The following is a 22,318-nucleotide window of genomic DNA, read 5'->3' as shown; positions in this document are numbered from 1 at the left end:
ATTATTATTATAAGAACTTGCAATTGGTGGGTAGCCTATGGTTTTGAAAGCAAAACCATAAGAGGTGTATTGAAAAAAAAAAAATTGCACACGAGCTACACCTTGCCCCTTGACTCTTGTTTAGTTGTTGCATATGCATCATGTATAACAATTTAATAGAACCAAATTCATATTGCCACCAATAATATTAAATTGTTAAATATCAGTAAAAAAAAAATATAATTTAAATATTTAGTTTCATTTATTTCATAAAAAATAAAAAATATTTTTATATTTTTTATTATTTAAAATATTTAAAAAATAAATTAATAAAAAAATGTTTTACTGATTAAATAAAAAATGAAATTATTTTAAAAAAATATTTTAAAAAAATAAAATTATTTTTTATTTTTAAATTTTTATAATTTTATTAATATATATATATGAAATAAAAAATATTATTAATTTAATATTTTAATTAAAAATATTTTATATATAATTTATTTTTTATGAAATAAATAAAATTTAAATTATATATAAAATTAAAAAAAAAAAAAAATTCACACAAGTAGCAATAAATTTTGCAGAATTCTCTTCCCATCGTTTCCGTTCTCTTTCCATGAATGGCATTTTTAAATAACCTTCCAAACACAGCGTAACAACTTTAAGAGTTCCCACACCTGAAACCTACGAAGCCATAGCTTCTCTCTCTCTCTCTCTCTCTCTAGTCTAAGCTGACACCTGAACTCTCACTTTCTCTCTCTTTAGGATGAAGCAGACCCACCCGAAGCCCACCGCTTCCGCCGCCGTCCGCCTCAACCCTCTTAGACGATGAAACTAGCCCTTTCCTCTACCACCGTCCTCTCCATCTTCACTGTTACATTTCTTGCTTTCTTTCTCTTCCTCCCATTGACTACCCATGGCTTGGGCTCCAGTTCCACAATGGCCGTTACATCCACCTCCGTATGCGGCATCGTGGCGGCGAAGTCTGCTCGGAGCATCATATGCTATAGAACAAATGGCGAGATTATAAGCGTCGAACCCACCGTCTCCTTCTCCGCCATTTCTGGCGGGCAAAACTTCTTCTGTGGCCTCCGGTCCGGCGGATACGCTTTTCTGTGTTGGAACACATTCAATTCCAGTAATAATTCGAGTTTCAGTAACCCACAAAGAGTTTACTTTAACACCACTGTTCTATTACAGAATCTAGCGGTTGGTGGGAATCATATTTGTGGAATTGTGAACGACACAGCCAATGTCAATGGCACTGGTATCGTTAAATGCTGGAGAGGCGATGGCAATATCAGTAACCAAACGCCGGCGGACGGTGATCAATTTGAGTCAATCTCATCTGGTTATGGATTTTCTTGTGGGATTTTGATAAATGGTCACAGGATTCGGTGTTGGGGAAACAACCCAATAGCAAGAGAGATTGAATCCGATTTTGGGAATATGTCAATGGCTAGCATAGCAGCTGGTGGCTTTCATTTGTGCGGAGTGAATTCAACTGGGTTCTTGGTTTGTAAAGGAGATAATAGCTCTGGTCAGTTGGATGTTCCTGTGAATTCTGCATTGGAATATTATCAATTAGCTCTTGGGGCTAATTATAGTTGCGCACTTAGAAGAAATGGAACGGTGGTTTGTTGGGGAGGAAGAGGATTATATTCTGTTAATGGAACTGTGGGGATTTTCTTTGAGTCTATTGTTTCAGGGTCTAATTTCACTTGTGGATTGACTACCGGGAATTTTTCGATAATGTGTTGGGGACCAGGGTGGCCTAATGTGGATAATTCTGGGGTTCAGGTTCTTCCATTCACAGACCAAATTCTCCCATGGCCGTGTGTACAATCTTCTTGTGAAGGTCGATTGTATCCAGATTCTGACAGATTGTGTTCTGGTTCAGGAAATGTTTGCTACCCTCCAGGGTTCAATGTTTCAAATCCCTTCCCGTCACCTGCACCACCGCCATTGTTACCATTAGTTCCACCGCCGTCAATTTTGCCTTCTCCATCATCTCCATCCAAGGAATTGACAAATGGGTTATTGGCGTTTGCCATTGTTGGATCAGTAGGAGCTTTTGCTGGTATTTGCACTATCATTTACTGCCTGTGGACAGGAGTTTGTTTTGGCAAAAAGAAAGTGCATAATTCGGTTCAACCCACAATAACTAGAGCTGGTTCCAATGGTGGCACCACATCAAACAATAGTGGTCTTATTTCGAGATCATCAACGATTAGGCGTCAGAGCTCGAGGGCAATGAGGCGCCAGAGGAGTGGAACCTCATCGAAACATGCAGATAGGGCTGAGGAATTTAGTCTAGCTGAGCTTGCTGCTGCTACCAATGATTTCTCACTAGAGAACAAGATTGGTGCAGGGAGCTTTGGTGTTGTTTATAGGGGCAAATTAGTTGATGGTCGTGAAGTGGCGATCAAGAGAGGGGAAACAGGTCAAAAGACAAAGAAGTTTCAAGAGAAAGAGAGTGCTTTTGAATCTGAGTTGGCATTCTTGTCAAGGCTTCACCACAAGCATTTGGTTAGGCTTGTTGGGTATTGTGAAGATGGGGATGAGAGGCTTCTAGTTTATGAGTACATGAAGAATGGAGCTTTGTATGATCATTTACATGACAAGAACAATATTGAAAAGAAGAGTAGTGTGATCAATTCTTGGAAAATGAGGATCAAGATTGCATTAGATGCTGCTAGAGGAATTGAATATCTTCACAATTATGCTGTCCCACCGATAATTCATAGAGATATAAAGTCTTCCAACATCTTGCTTGATGCTAATTGGACAGCAAGAGTTTCTGATTTTGGATTGTCATTAATGGGTCCTGAATCTGAAAGAGATTACAGGCCAATGAAGGCAGCAGGAACAGTTGGATACATTGATCCTGAGTACTATGGTCTAAATGTATTAACGGCAAAGAGTGATGTCTATGGCCTTGGTGTGGTATTATTAGAACTTTTGACAGGCAAGAGAGCCATATTCAAGAGTGATGATAATGGAGGCACACCAACAAGTATAGTGGATTTTGCAGTGCCTAGAATTATGTCAAGCGAATTGGTTAAGGTTTTGGACCCTAGGGTCGGTCCGCTGGAGCTTAATGAAGCAGAGGCGGTGGAGCTGGTGGCATATACTGCACTTCATTGTGTGAATTTGGAAGGGAAAGACAGGCCAACTATGACTGACATTGTTGCTAATTTGGAGCGAGCTTTATCTCTCTGTGATGGTAGCCATGGCAGCATCTCCAGTGGTACAATCTCAATTGTTTCAGAATGAAAAATTCAGCCCACTATAATTATTCTTTCTGATTTTTTTACATCATTTATTTGATTTACTTTTGGAATTGGTGTCAAGAATTAGGAGTTCCCTTGCTTTTATTTCCTTCAACTTTTCCTTTTTTTTTTTTTTTGAATTTTAGATAGAATTAGTACTTCCATCTAACATTGAGCTGTAGTGTAGGATTTTATGAACACTGACAGCAATGAGAATGAATGATTAAATGATTTTATTCTCACAAGGAATGTTCTTTACTTTTTGCTAGAGTATTGAAAAACTTTGTTTATTATTTTCTTTATATAGATACACGATAAGATATCAAAAAAGCTAAATACAATCATAGGTGCATAAGCAAGACTTGGTCATAAAAGATGAGTGGATATGAGTTCTAGCAAATTAAGAGCTATGGATGATTTGATGTTGAGAAGACGACATAAAGTGAAGCAAAAAAACACCAACTAGCTTCTAGGTGACATGTGAGTTGTAAGTGCACCAAATTACACGGGGTTGTTCACTTGGAACCCCACAAATGACTCAAAATCTTTTGCTTCCATGAAAAATTGGTAGCAATGAAGTAAGAAAATGTGGTCCAATCCTTACTCCTTGGGCATTAGCATTTAGCACACAATTTTCAAGTTACACTTTTAACAACTGCTTCCGACTGGAGTCGAACTCGAGACTCATAATATTATGGACCTAAAACTTATTGATTTCAAATTACATTTTTGTATGATGATATATATATATATATATATATATATCAAATTGACTTTGAAAATTCTATGTGACAACAAGTCAATAGAATTCGTCTATGGATTGATTTTGTTTGATGGTCTTAAATTATTGGACACGTGTATGGCCAAGATTGGAAATATTTGCATCATTTTGACTTTTCAAGCACTGCGACCATGAAATGTAAGCATATATGCATTGAAAAATCATGCGGTGCCTACGAAATTGAGTTACCAGAATGGCGTGCAACGTTAATCGCGTGGGCTGCAGTTAATGCATGCGATTTAATTATGCATTTAATGGAATTAAATGGAATGGGAGGCAGAGATGTTTGGTCTCATTGGTGGTGGCCGGTGAACCACTCCCACCACCACCACCACCACCACCCCCCTCCCCTTCCCTCATCTACTTTGTTCACATTTATTTCGATGCTTGTTTTAAATAAGTTAAATGCAAACACAATAACATATTTTTAAATCTACTTAATGCTGGATTGCATACATCTTATTCACATGTAAGAAAAGAAAAAAAAAAAAAAAAATATATATATATATATATATATGTTAGAACATAAAAATTTAAAATCATCTTAACCGATTCGATTCAATGATTTGAAAATTTATAATAAAATAATATTTAAAAAATATTATTTTATAAAATAAATAAAAAATTTAATTATATTATATAATATAAAATCATGATAAATCATCGTCCAAACAAAGAGTAATATTTAGAATCGTTGGGCTCATTATATGATGACATCCACACAAGAAAAGTAGCAACTCTACGCCATTGACAGAAGTTCAGAACCCACCTTTGTCTTTTACTTAGTATTGTAGACGTTTCGCCCAAGTAAGAGAGTGGAAGAAGTAAAAAAAATATTAAGGGACCAAGTCAAACGTGCAAAATAGACTAGGTTTGAAGGTCGATACTGACTCCTGTGTGTCTTCATCAGCTTTTTTTACAAGTGTCCAAATCACACTATAGGGCAGTCTTTTAACTTTACTGGAAAAACACTAAAGACCTAAACAGCACGTCCTTCTTCATTTTGTCTGGGGGCCTCAGGTCTATTGTATCTTTCTTCTTGGGTGACCAGAGCTAATCACCAAGTAGAAAATTCTGGAAAACAAATTAATTCAATTCATAATTAGGTTTCCACTTCACGTGTATTTGACAAAAATCTGTACTGATAACATTTATCCTAACCAACTTGTCTAGTTCTTTCAATTATGATCACAAACAGCTTCATTATTCTGCACTCTTTTATGCTCACTTCATAAGTAGAAATTCTATGAAGAAGTGACAGCTTGAGAATAATTAGATTCGCGGGCATCTTCTCCTTTGTCTTTGTTCTTCTACTTCATTCATCCAATCAGAGAGCCACATGAGACTGTTGTAACCAAAATATGTGGCTGACACCCGAGTCACCAAAAGGATGACTACTAGATGAAACCACTTCATGGAGGCAACAAGTTTGTCCCAAAAGAATGGTTATTAAATTACACAAAGAGGACGTTTATAACTACTTGCTTAATATCAGCTGAGTTAATAATACCTGAAGTTTTGAAATCTGCTTTGTTTCTTGTACTTTTTCATATCGTTTTCTACAATTTGATATGTTCTTAATCGGTATCAGGCTTCCTTCAATGAGGGTCATTTCTTTGTTATCATAAAATGGTGCTATTTAAAGAATAGTTCCCTGAGCTGGCCATCAAGATCAGTTGAATTTATACTTGGGAAGCTATCAATATAACCTTCCAGTATGTTATGCCAAGCAAATTGAATCACACAACACAAATTGAATAATTCTAGTTGAAGTAAAGGGTACCTCCAAAACTTTTGACTTGTGCAAATGCAATTCCTGATCCACAACCTTTACTCTTGCAATCAGAATTTCAAGGAAGAAGTCCAATTCCAAAGTGATTTTTAAGATACATCTTTGGGATCACGACCTGCTTTGTGATAGGTTGCTTGAACATCTAGGCATAGCCACTCTTTTCTCAATTTTGGCATTGAAAACGGACAGTAACCTTGTAAAGAAATAGTTGACATGAAAATGAATTCATAAATAGCAGGTGGCAAAACATTGATCTATTATCCATCAAACAGAAAAGATGAAAATAAATTGTTAACCAGTTCACATAAATTAACTGTCTTCATAATTCATTTATGACGAGCCTACCTTTCTGCTGTATTTGTCAGATGGCGAGCATTGACCAGGATGACAGGTCTCTGCAAATAGATACATACAATTGGGCAACTTCCTGCATAACTGACATTATGTCAATTCTCAATTTCTGAAGATTCAACAGTAATTCATTCTATCAAGAAATTTAATGTATCATTCCAAAGAAATTACATTGATGGGTTAAATTCCAGGTGTCATCTAAAAACAAATAAAACTCCCTTTAGAAACCATTTTCTAAAATTCCTATGTACGATCAATTTTAAAGTAAGGTATGGACTAGTGATTTCTGTATTATCCAAGTTGCCAGAAAATACACAGGAAATAGGGGAAGACATCAAAAATCCAGATCACCTAGGGTAGAACGGCTGAACATTAAAATGGGACTCATATAAATATTTCTGCACCACTAAGATAGATTTAATATGAAAGGGATTATTGCGCTAATGGAGAATTCAGAGATTGGAATCATTGTCATTGATGAAATCAAGTAAAAAAAAACAAATATTATCTAAGACTTCATTGCTAATGTTGTCATATCAATCTTAGTGGTCATGTGCACCAGTGCTCATTATCCCAAAGATGAAATCTCACGTCATAGACAAGGACAAAAATAACTATGCCAACAAACATGTACAAGACATGCAGGTGACTTTAAAGCCCAATGCTCATCTTATAACCCTCATGACTTTCACTTCTTAGAAAACAAAACAAAAGAGAAGAAAATGGAAAAGCTCATGCCATGCAGTCATTGAAGTTATAGAAATACTAAATGAAGAAAGGCCTTCTAAGTTAAATCAGCATTAAATAATCCAGCAATGAAAAAAAGGAAGAAGAATGAGACAACTCACAAGAAATAAGAGAGATCCATTTTCCAGAAGAAAAGAGAGAGAGAGAGAGAGAGAGAGAGAGAGAGAGAGAGATCCATATATTGCCTAAGAGAGGATCCACCACAAGAATGGACAGTCATTTGCTCCTTTTCAGAGCCCTCAAAAACATGGACCACAGAACCACAGCGACAATTTTCACAAGCACTGTGCAAGGGGCTCCCCAGGATGACAAGAAAGAGGACAGGGATGTGGTTATGTGGGCTTCCTCTTCTGCATGAATATTCAATAGAATATAACCCAAACTCACAAATTTCAACACCAAATAATGACGCTTAAGTGAAATATCTTTGGTAAACCAAGAAACATTACCATGATAATTTGTTTATGGCATATTCTAAGCTCACTAGAAAAACAATAATCAAGAAAGACAAAGAGCATAAAAAAAAATGCATCAAAACAGCATAATGTTTAATACCTTTTCACAAGGAAGATGACACTCTTCAAAAGGCTGCCCATTGTGCTGAGCCAATGATTTTGCAGACTGGCTCTTCAAAGCAAGACGAGTTTTCGTACGATAGTGATTGCCACAAGGCAGAGGATTCCAGCACAAATTATCACAAGAAAACAGTGTTATGTTTGAGCAGACCTTCTGAAATGAGAAGCAACCAAAAGAGAAACTTCAAATTGATTAGCTTCCAAGAGAAAAATAAACAAGTAAAAAATCAATAAATGGCACTAACCATCCTCTCTGCTTCAAGGTGCTGGCAACAAGTTCTGGGCAAGAAGGGCAGGAAGACTCTAGTACATTCACTCTGATGATTTGGTTTCTTTTTCTTTGGTTTCAATGTGAATTCTGGGTTAGGTGGTGATCTTGTACCATGACATCTGAAACATGAAATAGAAAAATAATTTCACTATCTGAAGTTGGTTTGCTAATGAAAATCTTGAAAAATATCACTTGCTTAAAAGTAATGGAAACCTAACCAAGTACCTTGCTGTCTGATCCATGCCTACATAAAGGAGGCATACCACACAATTTACGACATCTAGGGGGCTTTTGGTTCTTCTCAGCACCACAGGGAACCTAACAGAAATCCATGTCAAATATTGATAAAATAAATAACTATCAGCTAAAAATACGCGAAATAAATGAAGTGCAAGGGAAAAAAAAATCATAAATGACAACTTCTCTTTAGCTGAATGATTGAAGGAGAAAAACTGCCAGATGGATCCTTCAAGGTTCAAGCTACTACTAATCTTTGGCATTCTATACCTAAAGAACTCTAATTCAACCTCGTATACATAAGTAGTGCAAGCAAACATACCGATGGCATGGTACTGGGAATTTGTGATTCTTACATCGAAGCTTCTTACCACAAATCTGAAATTTCAAACATTTATTATAGTTCATTTATAACTAATACAAATAGCATAAGCAAGTAGATGTTCTGAGACACATCTCTCCACATGGTGGACAGTCCCCATCACCGCAGCTTCGTTTACAAGCATGTCGTCCATAATCTCTCATTATCTGATACTTTCTCTCCCAGGTCAAATCTTGTTAGCAAGGAACCTAATCTAAATTCGGTTAAACCTTCCCAATTGAACTTAAAAAACTAAGAAAAAGTAAAGCTCATCAAATTATTAACATAAAACCCAGTCCTTATCGCAATTCGTCAATAACAAACATAATGACAACGTTGTAAAGTGATCGATTTTAGCAATGCAATCATTGACAAAAGCCTAAACTGTTTATTTACTTCTTTCTTCGAGCACCTACACCGGCATGATTTGGTCACGACAAGCCTACAAGTTTCAATGCACCTTCCACGATGACATCTTTCATGGCACCTGTGTAAACCGTAACTCAATGTCTTATCACAAGTACCACCGCAAAGCGGCAGTGAAACATCACAAGCTATTCCTTCGTACACTCTCTTCCCACATGGACAAGTCCTCTTTCCCTGAAGCTGTCCACACTCCCCTGAATGACACCCTCTTTCACACACACTCTTCCCGCACCCCAACAATCTCTCACACGGATTCTCATATTGAAATTCCCTCTCACAGCACTTCCTCTTCTCCTTCTTCCTCCCACAGTAGCATCATAAAGGCCATGAGCCTGACACGGGGTACAACATCCGTCGGGGCATAATCCAATAATTTGTCACAGAAATTGTTATAACTTACTAGAAAACAATTTGAATCCGCAGCGTCTAATATCTTCAATTTTCCCGCAAAAGCACTTGGCTTTCACCAGCTTCGGGCAAGAAGGGCACGGCACAGGGTGGCACAGCAACAAGCAATAATGGCCGCAATTGTTCTTCAACGGCCGGTCACAGACCTCACTGCAGGAATGAGGCAAAATCGAGGGTGTTATTCGGTATGGGGTTGATCGGGATCCGTATCCGAATCCGAATCCGAGAAAGGTTGCTGCTAATTGGCAAAGGACGCTTGTGGTGAGGTGGGTTGGTTTTGGCTGGGAGTTTTAGGGAACAGACGGTCACGTGTTATGCACGTGACATAAATATCAATTGTTTTGGAACAAATTGATGCCTTTTCATTAATTTCATAATAATTTTCAATATTTTATTTTTTTAGAATTATATTTTAATTTATTTCTTTTTATTCATATTTAAATTTTGTAATTAAAAAAATTAGTGCACACCATCTAAAATGGATTTACAATTATATCATATATAATATAATCTTTAGCTGTAGATTAATTATGTAATATTTAATTATAAAATATAATTATAAATTAAGCATATATAATATAATAATATCTTTCTAAATGCCCATTTCATTTTCTTTTAATTCAAATGCTTATTTAACTATTTTTTATATCAATTTCCATTTTTTTATGTGGAATATACAGGAAAGAAAAAATGAAATGGAAATGAAAATCGACATAAAAAAATGAGTTGATTAAGTATTTGATTTTTTTTCCCCAAAGGAATAAGCATTTGAATTCAAAGAAAATAAAATGTGTCTTTTTATTAAATAATATAAATAAATGCTAATAAAAAGATATAACCTATTTTAGCTTTTAAAAATGAGAGGATATTTTGATTAATATAATAAAAATGATATTATTTTTTTATATTTAATAACTATTTTTACTTAATATTTTTACTTTAAATTACTTTATAAATAACGTTCCACTGATAGTTAATGGTTAATATCTAAATACTAATAATTATTAATATAATTCATAATTATGACAATAATTAATGCGGCTGGACAAATTCATAATAAAACAATATAACTAGAAAATATCAATTTAATTAGCATTTTCTTGATTGCCCTTTTTTCCTATGAAAATATCTATATGATGGGATAATTTGCAATGAAAATGCTAATTCAATTGATGTTTTCTGATAGACTTTATTTTGATAAATAATTTTAATTTCACATCATATTGGTAAAGTTTTTCTTTTAACATTATTTTGAAAATAAATCCTATAACGAGTGGTTCTTTAAAATTAAGGGGAATTGAAATCTGACTATAATTTTTTTTTATTTCAGTTTCGGTTTGATCTAATTAATTTTAATTTTGATCAAATTTAGCCATGAAATTTTTAAAAATTTTATGTTTTCAAAAAAATCTAATTTTAGTCCAATTTCAATTTTAATTTTGATCCAATACAATTGAAAACTAGTTTTGATCAATTTAATATTAATAGATTTTGATCTAATTTTAATTTAATTTTAGATTAAACTGGCTCAATTTTAATTTGATTTCAACTTCAAACCAAATCATGAGTGAGTCTACCATAAGTCTTAATATGCAATAATTATTATGTTAATTTCTTCTAAAGTCTTGCTTGTTTCCATCATTCATGTTCTTTTGTTTCAAAGACTTGCTCCTTTCCATCATTCATATTCACAGAGGCAAGGCCCCTCCATCTTTTACCTTTATATCTATTTTGATTTCTTTTAGTTCTAAATTTGAAGTAATTTTTTTTTTTAAATACAATGGAACTGTTATAACATTTTTATATTATAATTTGCTGCTATATAATATAGCTTTATACTTAATCTCTTCTTATTGCATGGTAACTAGTCATTTTACCCACGTATTAAATCACAGGTTTTATTTTTATATTTTATATTTTTATAATTATATTATAAATTTATGTTAATGATAAAATTTTAATTACTTGTGAAATTTTTAATGCTTGAAATTATAAATTTAAGAATTTTAAAATTTTTAAAAAATATCATAAAGGAGAAATTTAAATATTTTTTTTACATGAAATAAGATTTTGATAGTTGAAATAAAAAAAAATTCTAAAAATTTATTTTTAATATAATAATTTAATTTTTTATATAAAAGAAATATAAAAATAAAAATAATAAAGAAGTTGTGCCATATGGCATTTTTTAAATAGCTCTTGTAAATCAATTTTGAAGTTTAAACTTTAATATATATATATATATATATATATATATATATTGATTGGTATGCTTTTTTTGCGCAAGATTATCTAAAATTATTTTTCACAATAATTAAATCTCCTTATTTCAATGGTCGTTTTTGCAAGCATTGTCGTATGCTTTCCTCTAGAAAAGGGGAATTATCGTAAGGTCATTGTTTGGACCAAGCTTTGTCTTTGTGTGGTGGTAGTTGGATGATAAGAATTAATGGCATATTGAAGGAGCAAATAAGGAGAAATTGCTTCCATGGAATAAAATTTCTATTTGAATTAGGAAAAGGTTTCCCTTTATTGCAATTTTGCTTTCAAGAGCGCATGCTAAGAATGATCTCTGAGTTCAATTTGATTTAATTTAAATGGTGATTGATAGGGATTTAGTATCTAACAGAGTTGAATGACGAAAAAATATTCATATAAGCCTTTGTCATTATTATTGCATGGCTTATATTTTTATAAAATTAAATTAATTAAAATTTTCTTATCTAACTTTAATTTATCATAGATCAATGATACAATATATAGTGAGATATACCTATTAAATGTATAAGTATCACATATTTATATCTTAAGTCAATTATGCATTGAGTCTAAATAAGAATTTTTTCGAATTAATGGTATGATGTGCATATTTCAGTCTTAGGAAAAGTACACCATATAATTAATTCCATTCAGAATTTTTTGAATTAATGGTATGATGTGCATATTTCAGTCTTAGGAAAAGTACACCATATAATTAATTCCATTCTAAAAGAAGACTAGTGTCTGTTCAAGTCTACACAGTGTGAAGCCTCCTGATCATGAAAGCAATCAATACCCTTTTTCCCAATCTTGTTTTCCATTCTGCATTTTTGTTCTTATTGTAAGTCTGAGGTTTTGGCACTTCTGAGATATTAGAAATTAACAGTATGGCTGATTCCATCAACAAAGATGAAGAAGAAGAGATTTATCAGGTGCACAATAGGGTAGATGGCTTCAATCAGAAGGGTAGGAGCATATCATATGAATGTAAATTACTATTATGTTGCAAGATGTTTTTTTGGTCTTCTAGAAACTAAAATTTCTTCTTTTGAAACAGTTTTCTACCTTGGAACATGTTACTCTCCTTGTGGTATCACCAGACACAATGTGAAACTCAAATAAATACAAAATAGCTAAGAGAAAACAAGTTCAGTGAAATTTTTATAGATAAAAAACTAAAATGGATTACACATAATTAATGGGTATTACTGTTTATAGAGTCTAGACCTTAAACTAACTAAAAATAAATAAATCCTAATTAAATAGGAAATTCAATTATACTCAAAATAGAAATCCTAATAAAATAGAAAGAAATCTTCCCCAAACAAAGATAGAGGGAATTATTATGTTGCTTGTAGTTTTTTAATACAAAATTTGATGGGTATGGTGGTATTTGATTTTTTTTTCTTTTATAAATTTATGCACTTGTGTTTATATTCACTCACCCACAAAATATATGGGATTTACCTTCTAAAATCAAGGAATAAACTCTTTTTTTTTGTAACAACCCTAATTTTTAAATTTATTATTTTGTGGATAAATATTAATATTTTATTTTATTTAAATTTTGAAAAATTATTTGAGATTTTTCAGGTTTTAGAAATCGGGTTTAATTTTTCGAAAATATAAAACTTTGATGATTTTTAAAAATTAATTTAAAAACCTCGTGGCAAAACTAAAAATATATTTGGACTCTACGAATTTTTCTGAATTTTCTAGAATTTTTTCAAAATTTTTGGGCCTCGTTTTCGATCCCAAGGCATAGTAAAAATTTAAAATTTTGTATCTTGAATCGGACCGACCGAATCGGACTGATCGAATCGAACCGGCCTGCTCCTTTTCTTCTTCCTCCGCGCGCTCCCCGACCTCTCTTCCTCTCTCCCTCTCTCTCCCGTTTTCTCTCTCCTCCCTCCTCCCCACGCTGCACCGCTACCACCCAGCCCTCTCCACCTCATCGGCGCCTTGACCTTCCCCACTTGCCGGCCTTCCAGGCGACCGAAAACGATGCGCGAAGAGGCGCTACGCGCCATTTCGACTTCCCGGCTAAAATTCGGTTTATCCGGCCACCAATTGGGCCGGGTCTTGTGTCAAATACCATCTACACCTCAAGAGCTTTCCATAGACACTAAGAAACACCAAAATCCATCGAGGGTTTGTCTAATTTTTGTCCAGGAAGTTTTAGCCCATTTCAATTTTTGGGCTAGATTTCTAGTAAACCGTGAACCACACGAGAAAACTGAGAGTATCAGAGCACTCCACTCTTCGAGAGCTTTGTGGCAATATAAATTTCAAAATTTGTCGATACCGTTTTTCGGTGGATCCCATGAAACTTCATAGTGTTTTACTGAGCACTAAATGAGTTTAGAAAATTCCGTAAAAATTTTATACTAACACCCGTGCTATGGGCTTCTTATAGGTACCTTCAATTCGCGGAAATTCAACGGTTGCCTAGGTCTATAAATTTCTGGCCAGATAGACAGGCTACCGAAAAAGTCTTAGAATTGGGTCGATACTTTGGCTACCCCATCATTTTCAAATGTCCCGAGCACGTCCCCGAAGTCGGAATCGGCATAGGTAAACTCGAACCTTACTTTATCTTAATTTTCTAATGCTTGAATGGGATTAAAAATTCATAAAATATTCGTGGTAACTTAGAAAATTATTATTCTTTTTGCATTAGCTTAGTAATATTACTAAGGACCGTGAGGCAAAGTTTTAGAATTTTTAGAGCTTATTTGGGTAGTTTTTGCAAAAAAGGATCAATTATAAGGATTAAACTGTAATTTTACATATTGTGATTGATGACTGTTTGGATGGGCCCAGGAGGGGCTGTGTGATGTGATTGAGTTGTGAGTGTATGGTTTGTAGATATAGATGTGCGTTTTAAGCCCTTTTGCAGGTTGGGTAGGTTCTAGGTATAGAGAAAACTCTACCGGATTTTCGGCACGACTTAGGATATCTTTGGTCTTTTTCTTAGTTTGTATTGAGTCAAATTTATTAAATGATTGTAATAAAATTATCAGGTGAGCCGGGACAGCCTTCCTCTTCCGCCCAGCCGCCACAGTGACTTCGGTTGAGTCTGTGAGTAAAATATTAATTTTAATTGTAATTTCGATATTATTAAATGTTCAAGCATGTCCATGCATCACTTATATGTATGTATCTATGTAGTTAAACAATAGGCACGTTTTACATTGAATTCATAAATGTTGTAGTACCATTGATATTGTTATGGTAGTTTGGAGCAGTGTGCGTGCGTTGACGTGCGTGTGGTATAGTGTTGGATATGGACAGGACGGCTAAACACGGCTTGAGATATTCGCTGGGACCCAGTCCTTCGGGGTAGACACGGCTTGAGTTCTTCGCTGGGACCCCGTATTGGTTTATTAAGCGAAAGTCCAGCTTGAGTTCTTTGCTGACAAATGTTGGATTAAGAGAGCTGTATAGGGGATCAACTCCCATATATTTATGGTTTGACATTACCGGGTGTGTGAGTGCTCCAAATTACCTTTTTGCTGTTATGATGTGAAAATATTGACGATGTTGCATTTCATTCTACAGGGTGCATTAGTTTTAGATAGTTATAGAGATTATGGTTAAAATTGATATTTTACTCTCTGAGTCGAACGCTCACTCCTGTTCATTATTTTTTCAGGCTACAGGAGGATTATTGTTGTGGTTAACTTGTTTTTCTTCTTCGCAGGTCATCTATTAATGTCTGTAATATTTGTATAATTCTGTTAACTCCTAGAATTTCTGCATATGTTAGATATATTTATTTGATTTGGATCTGTAATATAATTTATCATGTTGGACTGATGAGGGAGCTGAGCTCCCATTTGACTTTATGTTATTATGAGTATGTGGAGAGTGAGTTGAGCTCCCCAATTGATTATATATTGTGTTTACAGGTCGGTTGAGTCAAAAACTCCCCGTTAAAATGTCCATTTTATGGCCGGACTTTGTTCGGTTGAATTCTTGAAATTGGGCCCAAATGGGCCCTGGAGTTGGGTTGAGTAATAGTTATGCTTACTATGGGCCTCGAGGGCTTTAGGCTGACCCAGGTCCTAGTGCCGGTCCGGCCCTTAGGTTGGGTCGTGACATTTTTTTTTTTCTGCATGGTCTTGATGTATTTTAAAAATGTTCACTTTTTTAAATTGACTTTGAATTTTTTAATTCAAAAATGTTAATGTTGAGACTTCACCATTAATTGACACCTAGCATAATTAATAAATAATAATTTTAAATTTCAATTTAATTTTTTTTTAATTGTAATTAATATTATTAGATAATGTTTAATTGAATAATTTTATCTTAAAATATATAATTATTGAAATTTAAAATATAAGATAAAATAAAAGAAAATGTTTAAATATTAGTTTTATTTAAAAATATAAAATATTTAAAATTAAAAAATAAAATATTTGATATTTAATTTTTAATAAGTTATATATATATAAGTAATTTTTTAAATCTAAATCATTTGAGATTTATAGTAAATTTTTAACTAAATCTAATAATTTATTTATAATAAATTAATTTCAACCATAAATTTTGTGATTAAAATTAGTTTATTTATAATAATTTACATTTTAAAAGTAAATTTAGTTTTATCAAAATCGAACCAAATCGATTAAATCAATTTTTAAAAAATTCAAAACCATTCGAACCTGAATAAGAAAGTAAAGATTCAAAATTTTACTTTGGTGATTATTTTGGTTTAAACAAAATATTACTAAATTAATATATATTGATATGTAAATTAATATAATAACTAAATTTTTGTCAATGTATAAAAAATAAATAATTTAATCAGTTGAAATTTATTTGATTTAAGTTAAATAAAAATTAGAAATAAAAAGTTTAAATTATTATCACTTGATGCACAGGTGGATGACTAGTTATATTATAAAGCTGTGATCTATATAAACATATTACTTGAAGTAGCAAGTCAATAGAAATTAAACACATATACAGTTTCAATTATTAAATTTTAACAAAATAAAAAATCTTAATAGTTACTTGGTACTTATATAATTTTTTAGGACCACTTATGCTCAAGTCTTCATTGATTTGCCATTTCATGCAAGATTCTACATGGAATCACTGTGTAGTTTTTTCTCGCTCTAAAACAGGAAGTCCAGCACTGCATCAATTTTAACGAGGAGGAAAAGACGTGTCTGTTCAAGTCTATTACCGTGTGGAGCCTCATAACCATGTAAGCAATCAACATCCTTATCTTGCTTTCCATTCTAAATTCTCATTGTAAGTCTGAGGTTTTTGGTTCTTCTGAGATGTAATATGGCTGAATCAATCTACAAAGATGAAGAAGAAGGGATTTATCAGATGCACAATAGGGTAGATGGCTTCAATCAGAAGGTTAGGAGTATATTATATGAATATAAATAACTATTATGTTGCAAGATGGACTTTTGCTCTTCTAGCAAATAAATTTTCTTGTTTTTAAACAGGTTACCAACGTGGAACGTGTAATCCTCCTTGTGAACTTCTTCTTAGAGCTTCCATCAGCTGTTCTTGATCAACTATCCTCTGAGCGTAGGCCCAAATATGCACTACTTAGTATGCTTATGTCTTTCACAGTCTTGATCATTTCGATCATTGATCTTGTTTACAAGGGTCGGAAAGAAAGAGTTACTTGGATGAAGAGGGGGTTGATACCTTGGTTTTATTTCCCATATCCAAATCACAAAGCTTTTGGGACATTTCCTGATATTGTAGGAATTGTTTGTGCCATCTTTCAATGTGTTTCTACTTCAATAGCTTATGCATTTTTGTCTCAGCATGCTCATAATCCTATGAACATAAATGTTTGGCCTGTAGTCTTTGCCTCTGGTCTATTGTTTTCTAGATTCTCTGGGAATCCTCCACAGAGAAGGCCAACCCCACTTGTAAGGAGACTGCAACCTGCAGTTACAGCAGAGAAATTTACTGTGGCTCAACTTGCTGCAGCCACCAATTTTTTCTCACCAGAAAACAAAATTGGTGCAGGGAACTTTGCAATTGTTTATAAAGGGGAATTATCAGATGGTCGTGAAGTGGCAGTCAAGAGAGGGAACAGAGGTCAAAAGCTGATGAACTTTCAGGGGGAAAGGACTCTATCTGAATTGGCATCCTTGTCAAGGATTTACCACAAGCATTTGGTTAGGCCTGTTGGGTATTGTGAAGATAGGGATGAGAGGCTTGTAGTTTACGAGTACATGGAGAATGGATCTTTACATGATCATTTACATGACAAGACCAATAATGAAAAGAATAGTACCATTATCAATTCCTGGAAAATGAGGATCAAGATTGCATTAGATGCTGCCAGAGGAATTGAATATCTTCACAACTCAGCAATCCCAACCATCATTCACAGAGATATCAAGTCTTCTAACATATTGCTTGACTCGAATTGGACAGCAAGAGTTTCTGATTTCGGATTGTCATTGATGATTCCTGAATCTAAACCTGATTACAGGCCAATGATGGCAGTAGGAACAGCTGGGTACATTGATCCTGAGTACTATTATTTGAACGTATTAACCACAAAAAGTGATGTGTATTCTCTTGGTGTGGTATTACTAGAACTTCTGACAGGGAAAACAGCTGTATTCAAGGACACTGATAATGGAGGCACGCCAAAAAAATTAGTGGATTTTGCAGTGCCTAAAATTGCGATTGGTGAGTTGGTTAAGGTATTGGACGCCAGGGTCAGACCGCCAGAGCTTAATGAAGCAGAGGCAGTGGAGTTGGTGGCATACACTGCACTTCATTGTGTGAACTTGGTAGGGCTAGAAAGGCCAACTACGAGTAACATTGTTGCTAACTTGGAGCGAGCATTGTCTCTCTTTGATGCTAGTATGAAAGAGTATTGACAGGGGAGGAGAAGCAAACCAGTCATTTGGTTTTATATATAAGTTAGAAGAATTAGATGTGTATAAGTTTCAATTTATTGTACTTTATAATTAGATTTGTACTTTTCTAGTTATAGGATTTCAGTTTCATTTACAATTTTAATACATTTCCTCTGATAAGCAAAAAAGATCATTCTGCAGCCAACGCAGAACAACAGGGAAGATGTTTGCTTTCATGGAATGCACAAATTTTCTATTTGGATTAGGAGCAGGTTTGGACTTATTGCAACTTAGAATCCTTTAATTTTTAGAAATTTTATAAGCAATTAATTAAACCAATCAACCCATCTATTGGTGAACCATGATGATTCATTTAAAGATTGCATTTTTAAGCAAATAAAAAGAATTGGAGAACTCCTTATTCTGGATTATACAATTACCTGCCTAAACTTCTTCCAAAGAAGGTGAAAAATGTTTTTGTTCAATCTCCACTACTGATAGTTAAAATTAGACCTCGCCATAGACCGGTTCGAAAAGTCAACTGGACCGCAACAGGCTCGGATCAATGATTCTAGTTCATGAACCGACTCAAAACCGGGGTAAAGGGGGCAGTTATGGTCCCCATTCCTTAAACATGGCCCAAAACTGACGGTTTAAACCAAAATCAGCCCGATTCATAAAATGGTTTTCTTTTCCTTGTTTTTTAAAAATTTATATTGGGTTTAACTGGGGTTTTTGTTAATGACAAAGATGGCAGTTTCTGTCAGTTAAATCATCCTATATTTACAACCTAGCTGCCTACTCCTTTTTCCCATCTTTATTTATACTATACTCTCATTCTTACTGTAAGTCTCAGCAAAAGATCACTAATCCTATGGCTGAATCCATCAAAATAATTTTGAAGAAGATAAGAATCTGATGGAATGATTATGCATAAATTAAAATACCTAATCTTATGGGGACAATTTGAGACACTATGAAAAAGTTTCAACTGAGGGCAATTTTTGATGTTATTAGGAAACTGAAACAGACATATGAGAATCCAAAGTACTGAGATTAATTGTCAAGCTGCCGTAACTACTCCTTTCCATGATTGACTCATGGTTCTTGGCCACATAACTCCATAGTGTATATGAAAACTCAATAAAAGAAAATCAATCCTCAAAATGTTTCATTTAACAGCATGGAAGTGGATAACATTCTAAACAAGATAATTGAAGTGTTTAACTACTAGTTATTGAGATTGCACATAATTTATACACAGTATTAGATTGAAAGAGGCAAAAGCCAATACAAAGGTTTCCACAGCACATCATGTTTTGCTTGCATTTGTATCCTTTGTGCTTCCAGTTTTAGCACAACCACAGTAATAACAAAAAATTCCTGCAAGTCTAAATTGTCATTCCTTACTAAATTGCAGTCAATTTTAGGATCATCTTCTATCTAGACACAAAAATCTCCAGCTTGCTTTCATCTTAACCTTGAAGCACTCACCACACTCTTCTAAAATTGCTCATTGAATTGAACCCCTACATAACCTACCTAATCTACAACAAGTCTTTCTACTTTGAATTGACATCTTCATCAATTCAAAAACCCAGAACCCTAGTTTCACATCAGGGATGCAAGGAACTAAAGGATGAAGCATTTTGAAATTCAACCCATTATTTGAAAATATTATCAAAAGCAGGAAAAACTCATAAATTAATTAATAAATATACATCAATTGATCAAGTTCAAGAGGGCAATTAACACAGATTATACAATATCATACTATTTATTTATTTATATTTTCCAAAGTACAAACAATAATCCAAAAGAAAGAAAACACACCCAATATATTAAAAGTTAGGACCTTCCACTGCTGTTACTGTTACCGGAGCCATTAACGTTACGCTGCTGATAAGTAGCAGAGAAATTAGAAGACAAATCGGAGTAAAGAGAGACAACCTTGGAGATGTTACCGTTGAGTTCCTGAATCAAGGCAACGTTTTTGACCATGTTGTCGGGGATTCTGGACTGGTGATTTTCGTTCACTTGTTGGATCAAATTTCTGTTCCTATCGAGAACCGACTGAACTAGCCGGAAAGTGGAGTTGAAACTTGCCCAGACCTCAGAGTCTCCTTCATCGTCGTCGTCGTCGTCGCTGGTGTGTTTGTGGCGGCGCTTGGTGGCTTTGGGATTGGAGGTGTCATCCATGGTTGATTCGGAAGCGGAGGCGGCGGCGGAGAGATGGAAGCAGCAGCGGTCGGTTTTATAGTTGTTCCATTATAAATATGGTTGCGTTGCTTCCTGTTGAGCGATGGACAGCGATCGGCTTTATAGTCTCTGCCGTGTAGACTAACGCCGCTCACTATGGTCTATCGAAGCCTACGCGAATTATAGAGAGTGTAATACACGCCACTGGCTGAATTTTATATATTCAAAAAGTTCATTAAAATTATTTCATTACATAGTTAATCTTCCTAGTGCAAAAGAATTCCTTATTTTGTGTTAAACAATATGATAAAAGACTAATTAATAAATATTTTACATAATATTTTATATAAAAAAGTAATATTTCAGATGTATTTAATAGATTTTCTCTTAGTATAATTTATGAAAAATAAATTTCAAATTTTTGTGTAAATGTATGTTATTTTGAGTCTATATAATAATTTATCAAATAAATTTTAAGCCATTGTAAATATTTTTTAAAAAAATAAGAAAAAAATTGCCTAGGAGGGAATATTTTAACTAAGAAGTCAACCACGCGCTAATAGGTGAGAGTGGGAAAAGAATAGTGAGAAAATATCTTATGCAGTGCTTGGATTGGAAGAAAGATCTAAAAAAGCAATGACATTGCCACGGCATCAAAAAGTACTTGTTCTTTTGCCTCGTCTGTATTAGATATTTAAGGCAAAAAATATCTTCCGGCCAAAATATCACGTGCAACAATATCCACCCTGGTAACAATGGGCACACACACGCCCTCTAAACGAGCTAAGGCCTAGACTCATCATTCAAATCAAATCAAATTAAATTTAATTAATTAAATTATTATATTTTAAAAATTATATTAAATTAAAATAAACGAAAATCAACTTAAATTAACTCATTCAATTTTAGTTTAGTTTAATTTTAATTGATAATTTTTAAATTTTAATAAATTTTTTAATTTAAATTTAATTTTTAAATTATTTTATTTAATTTTCACCTTAATTTAAATTAATAATTATTAATAAGTAAAATTAAATAATTTATATACATAAAATTATATATAATTTATAAATTTTTTATATAAATAAATCAATTTAAAAATTAACAAAATAATTCTATTTAGTTTGATTCAATTATTTTTTTTAAATTAAATCAAATTAAAATAACCAAAATTTTTAAAACACAAATCAAATAGAACTAAATTATCAAATTAAGACAATTCAATTTAATTTATTCAATTCAAATCAAATAATACTCACCTCTCATTAAGGGAATTCATTTGAATCACTAAAAAATCCTCTTTATTCAATAAAAAAAAATTAAAAATAAGTATTTTATATAATTCATGATATCATAGTTCACAATTATAAAAGGTGATTCCAGTATTATTAATAAAAATAAGTAAATTTTAATAATTTATTTATATATTATGAGTTTTTTTTAATTTTTAATTTTTTATTAAATGTGTTTATTTGAAAGATAGATGATTAATTATTAGATTAATTAATAATTTAATGATTAAATATTTTATTTAAAAATGTGAAAGATTAATATTCAAATTTTGATATTAAAAAAATTCAATAAATTATGAAAACTCCCATCAAACTATAAAAGAGAATAGAAAAGACTTAAATATGAGATCCTTTAAATGGGCATTTTGAGATCTAAGACTACCTTGATTGGCTTTAACTCTCAATCAATGAGTGATATTCAAATGTAAAAATATTTTCATTTTTGGTAAAGGCAACATTTTCATTTTTGACAAATGACATCACTTTATATAAAATTATTATTAAAATT

At 33.1% G+C, this 22,318-nt stretch overlaps 4 protein-coding genes and 1 pseudogene across 4 annotated transcripts; 2 read left to right on the top strand and 3 right to left on the bottom strand.

Moving 5' to 3' along the window:
* The first annotated feature begins 604 nt into the window (after positions 1-604).
* On the top strand, positions 605-3,485 carry LOC110646446 (putative serine/threonine-protein kinase-like protein CCR3). Its single transcript, XM_021799881.2, has one exon. The coding sequence runs from the start codon at positions 811-813 to the stop codon at positions 3,256-3,258; it is 2,448 nt and encodes an 815-aa protein (XP_021655573.2). The 5' UTR covers positions 605-810; the 3' UTR covers positions 3,259-3,485.
* A 1,164-nt stretch (positions 3,486-4,649) lies between these two features.
* On the bottom strand, positions 4,650-8,523 carry LOC110646444 (NF-X1-type zinc finger protein NFXL2-like). The gene is made up of 8 exons (XM_058150848.1): positions 8,430-8,523; positions 8,380-8,386; positions 7,997-8,089; positions 7,746-7,890; positions 7,481-7,654; positions 6,173-6,262; positions 5,819-6,020; positions 4,650-5,109 (listed from the first exon to the last, which is right to left on the bottom strand). Exons 1-7 carry the CDS (start codon positions 8,521-8,523, stop codon positions 5,991-5,993), a joined length of 633 nt encoding a protein of 210 aa, XP_058006831.1. The 3' UTR covers positions 4,650-5,109; positions 5,819-5,990.
* Positions 8,524-8,622: 99 nt separating this feature from the next.
* Positions 8,623-13,492, bottom strand: LOC131168990 (NF-X1-type zinc finger protein NFXL2-like; annotated as a pseudogene).
* A 3,149-nt stretch (positions 13,493-16,641) lies between these two features.
* Positions 16,642-18,584, top strand: LOC131182384 (putative serine/threonine-protein kinase-like protein CCR3). The gene is made up of 2 exons (XM_058151817.1): positions 16,642-16,841; positions 16,934-18,584. Exons 1-2 carry the CDS (start codon positions 16,764-16,766, stop codon positions 18,338-18,340), a joined length of 1,485 nt encoding a protein of 494 aa, XP_058007800.1. The 5' UTR covers positions 16,642-16,763; the 3' UTR covers positions 18,341-18,584.
* A 1,418-nt stretch (positions 18,585-20,002) lies between these two features.
* On the bottom strand, positions 20,003-20,638 carry LOC110646451 (protein EARLY FLOWERING 4). Its single transcript, XM_021799887.2, has one exon. The coding sequence runs from the start codon at positions 20,516-20,518 to the stop codon at positions 20,168-20,170; it is 351 nt and encodes a 116-aa protein (XP_021655579.2). The 5' UTR covers positions 20,519-20,638; the 3' UTR covers positions 20,003-20,167.
* Positions 20,639-22,318: the final 1,680 nt, after the last annotated feature.

The sequence above is a fragment of the Hevea brasiliensis genome, chromosome 8 (genome assembly GCF_030052815.1).
Source record: "Hevea brasiliensis isolate MT/VB/25A 57/8 chromosome 8, ASM3005281v1, whole genome shotgun sequence".
In the NCBI taxonomy this organism is placed as follows: domain Eukaryota; kingdom Viridiplantae; phylum Streptophyta; class Magnoliopsida; order Malpighiales; family Euphorbiaceae; genus Hevea; species Hevea brasiliensis.
This window is presented reverse-complemented; position numbering and strand designations above follow the sequence as displayed.